General features: G+C 46.1%; 1 protein-coding gene across 1 annotated transcript; it reads left to right on the top strand.

Moving 5' to 3' along the window:
• The first annotated feature begins 359 nt into the window (after nucleotides 1-359).
• Nucleotides 360-4,436, top strand: NEUROD1 (neuronal differentiation 1). Its single transcript, XM_004577000.4, has 2 exons — nucleotides 360-489; nucleotides 2,053-4,436. Exon 2 carries the CDS (start codon nucleotides 2,064-2,066, stop codon nucleotides 3,132-3,134), a length of 1,071 nt encoding a protein of 356 aa, XP_004577057.1. The 5' UTR covers nucleotides 360-489; nucleotides 2,053-2,063; the 3' UTR covers nucleotides 3,135-4,436.

Below are 4,436 nucleotides of genomic sequence, written 5' to 3'. Positions count from 1 at the left end.
CGGGTAAAAACAGGTCCGCGGAGTGTCTAACTGGCGACAGATGGGCCACTTTCTTCTGGCCACAAAGGGGCCGGAATGGAGCGCTCCGCGGCATACAAATGGGCAGGTCACGTGCTTCCCGGCTCTTGGCTGGACCGGGAAGACCATATGGCGCATGCCGGGGAGGAAGGAGAAGGGGCGGGGGAGGGTGAGGGGTGGGGGTTGAGGGGAGGGATTGTCAGAGGAGGGCGGGAGAAGAGCCTGGCTGAGCGGGAGCAGGGAGGAGAGGTGGGCAGAGGGAGCGCGCAGCTTGGGCGCGTGCGCAATGCCCGGTGCGGGGGACCTGCTCTGGGCTCAGCCGGTGGCCCCGCCCGCGCTCAGCATCACTATCCCCGCTATATAACCTGGGCACCCGCGCGGCCGGGACAGGAGGAATTCGCCCACGCAGAAGACGCTGCTTCCAGGGGCCAGAGGGTTATGAGACCGTCACCGCTCAGGATCTACTAACAGGTAATTTCAAGCTTTTGCTTTTTTGCCCAAGAGTCAACCGAAGTGATTGAGGAGCGAATGCACCTACAGACCCCGTGTGTGAGCCTTTGCGAGCGTGTCTAAACCAGGATCCCTCCCCGGAATTACCCTCCAAATATTTATACACAAAGGGTCTTAGCACCAGTACTGCTTGATGCTTTCTCATTAAAAAATTTTTTAAACGTTTTGAGAGTTATTTTAGATAGTGTGAGAGCTTTTAGGATTTTTGCTTTTTGTCTAAATACACAGAAACTATGATACACCCTTTGGCTAGTGATGATTTTGAAGTCCTAAGGGCAAATAGCTGCTTCACTTTCTTACTTGCGGGGGGTGGGGGGGAAAGGGCAGCTAATCTTTCGGAGATTAATTTTGTGTGAATGTATTTTTTGCATATTCACAGTATAGCTATTTTCCCCTGTATTTGAAGAGCCTTGAATACCTTGATTATATTAACCCTGAGAAAAAAATCAATCTGGTTTGGAAACAGCATTGTTAAAAGTGGTAGGAGGAGGGAGGGAGCGGAGAAAGAGGGACCAACTTCTGCTACCTGTTACTGGTCCAGGGGCGGCCAAACCCCCAGTAAATACTGCGGGAGCCAGAAATTCAGTTGTTTGACTAAAGGCTTTTTATTTTCCTTACTGGAAGCTGGCAACTTCGCCATTGCCAATCGCTGACCATTGCAATTACTCAATCTTTTAAAGGAAGGTTTGAGGAGAACTTTGAAAAGCCCCAATAAAGAGTGGGCGGCCCTTTCAATGGGTTGTTTATTAGAGAGGAGCTTTCCGCACCTGATCCCCAGCGCATGGAGAGCGCTCGGCGCCTCGCCCCAAGCCTTCTCAGCCCAGATAGCGCTTTTGTACTAGGTGAAAACTCCGTGGAGAGTGAGCGAGAGGAAGCAAGAAAAGCAGGGCGCGGGAGGACTGGGAAGCTCCTGCGGGTTTCTGTGGCCAAGCGTTTCATTGAGGGTGAAGCGACTTGGTGCGCACTGGTTTTCCCCTCCATCCATTTGCGCCTCAATCACAATCCTCTTAAAAATCTGCTGCCACTGTTAAATTGCGTAATGACGCTTTACCTTAAACTGCTAAGTACCCAGAAAACTGGGACAGAGATGGGAGCACGCTGATTTTTTCAAATTCATCATTTTCTTTTTTGTGTGAAGTTGTGACTTTGACCGCATGCAGATAATGGAGTCGCGAAGGTACACTCAGGTCCATACACAACCGTGCCACCAGCACAGCCAGATTAACTACCAAGATACACACACCTGCGAAAGCAGTGTCCATATACTCATTTGCAAGCTCCCATCCTCACCCTGCAACCCCATCCTGGTTCCTTTTCTACTTACCAGCGGGGCACAAGCACCGCTATCAAGCACCTTGTAGCACTTATTCCCAGGGGCATTTATCTGGTAACAAACGGGTACTTCTCGTCACACGCCTTTGTATGGGGGAGAGAGTGGGAGCTAAAAGTATGGCTTTTGAGTGCGTTTTTTTTTCTCTCTCTCTTTTTTTCTTTCTGTTTGTTCTTCTCCCTTGTTGAATGTAGGAAACCAAGACATGACCAAATCTTTTAGCGAGAGTGGGCTGATGGGGGAGCCTCAGCCCCAAGGACCTCCAAGCTGGACAGACGAATGTCTCAGTTCTCAGGATGAGGAGCACGAGACAGACAAGAAGGAGGAGGAGCTCGAAGCCATGAATGCAGAGGAGGACTCGCTAAGGAATGGGGGAGAGGAGGAGGAGGAGGACGAGGACCTGGAAGAAGAGGAAGAAGAGGAGGAGGAGGACGATGATCAGAAGCCCAAGAGGCGCGGACCGAAAAAGAAGAAGATGACCAAGGCGCGCCTGGAGCGATTTAAACTGAGGCGCATGAAGGCCAACGCCAGGGAGCGGAACCGTATGCACGGGCTGAACGCGGCTCTGGACAACCTGCGCAAGGTGGTGCCCTGCTACTCCAAAACGCAGAAGCTGTCCAAAATCGAGACACTGCGCTTGGCCAAGAACTACATCTGGGCTCTGTCTGAGATCCTGCGCTCAGGCAAAAGCCCTGACCTGGTCTCCTTTGTACAGACACTCTGCAAGGGCTTATCTCAGCCCACCACCAACCTGGTTGCAGGCTGTTTGCAGCTCAATCCTCGGACATTTCTGCCTGAACAGAACCAGGACATGCCCCCGCATCTGCCGACGGCCAGTGCCTCCTTTCCGGTGCACCCCTACTCCTACCAGTCGCCGGGGCTACCCAGCCCACCCTACGGTACCATGGACAGCTCCCACGTCTTCCACGTCAAACCTCCACCGCACGCCTATAGTGCAGCTCTGGAGCCCTTCTTTGAAAACCCCCTGACTGATTGCACCAGCTCTTCCTTTGACGGTCCTCTGAGTCCCCCACTCAGCATCAATGGCAACTTCTCTTTCAAACACGAACCGTCCGCCGAGTTTGAAAAAAATTATGCCTTTACCATGCACTATCCTGCAGCCGCCCTGGCAGGGGCCCAAAGCCACGGATCAGTCTTCTCTGGAGCCACTGCCCCTCGCTGCGAGATCCCCATAGACAATATTATGTCCTTCGATAGCCATTCACATCATGAGCGAGTCATGAGTGCCCAGCTCAATGCCATCTTTCACGATTAAAGGCACATCAGTTTCACCATTCCCAGGAAAAGAATCTACTGTTCTCACAGTGACTGTTGTGTTTACAAAAGGCAGCCCTTTGGGTATTACTGCTGCAAAGTGCAAATGCTCCAAGCTTCAAGTGATATATGTATTTATTGTAACTGCCTTTGGAAGAAACAGGGGATCAAAATTGCTGTTCACCTTATGTATTATTTTCTATAGCTCTTCTATTACAAATAATAGTGAGACAGTAAAAGTTTTAAAAAAATGCACCACAAATTTGGTGTAGCTGTATTCAGATCGTATTAATTATCTGATCCGGATAACAAAATCACAAGCAATAATTAGGATCTATGCAATTTTTAAACTAGTAATGGGCCAATTAAAATATATATAAATATCTATTTTTCAACCAGCATTTTACTACTTGTTACCTTTCCCATGCTGAATTATTTTGTCGTGATTTTGTACAGAATTTTTAATGACTTTTTATAATGTGGATTTCCTATTTTAAAACCATGCAGCTTCATCAATTTTTATACATATCAGAAAAGTAGAAGTATATCTAATTTATACAAAATACTTTAACTAATTTAAACCAGCAGAAAAGTGCTTAGAAAGTGATTGCGTTGCCTTAGCACTTCTTTCTTCTCTAATTGTAAAAAAGAAAATTGCACAATTTGAGCAATTCATCTCACTTTAAAGTCTTTTCTTCTTGCTAAAATGAAAACTAGATCCAGAGCTCTCATGAGAATGAAAAAAAAAAAAGAAATACATTCCCCATCTAAACATATCAGTTCAATACACTACTTGCACAAACTTGTATATAAATATTAGAGATAAATGCCAACATACCCTTCTTGAAATCAAAAGCTGCTTGACTATCACATACAACTTGCACTGTTTCTTTTTCATCTTTTATTCCTTTGCATTCCATGATTTTATGAAGAATCTGAAGCTATTGTTGTTTCCAGAAAATATAAATGCATGATTTTATTCATAGTCATACAAATTGTGGTTTATCATATGTTCATGTAATAAATCTGAGCCTAAATCTAATCAGGTTGTTAATGTTGGGCGTTTATACCTATTGTAGTCAATTAGTACGGTAGCTTAAGTACATTCACACCATTTGAATCATAATTAGAACAATAGCTATTGCATGTAAAATGCAGTTCCGAATAAGTGCTGTTTGAGATGTGATGCTGGTACCACTGGAATCGATCTGTACTGTAATCTTGTTTGTAATCCTGTATATGATAATGTAATGCACAATTTAGAAAACACTCATCCAGTTGCAATAAAATAGTATTGAAATCA

Source organism: Ochotona princeps, chromosome 5 (assembly GCF_030435755.1).
Source record: "Ochotona princeps isolate mOchPri1 chromosome 5, mOchPri1.hap1, whole genome shotgun sequence".
In the NCBI taxonomy this organism is placed as follows: Eukaryota; Metazoa; Chordata; class Mammalia; order Lagomorpha; family Ochotonidae; genus Ochotona; species Ochotona princeps.
Note: the sequence above shows the minus strand (reverse complement) of the source record. Positions and strands in the feature narration are given on the sequence as shown.

Coding starts and splice junctions, on each gene's coding strand:
- NEUROD1 (XM_004577000.4), top strand. CDS start 2,064: ATGACCAAATCTTTTAGCGAGAGTGGGCTGATGGGGGAGCCTCAGCCC.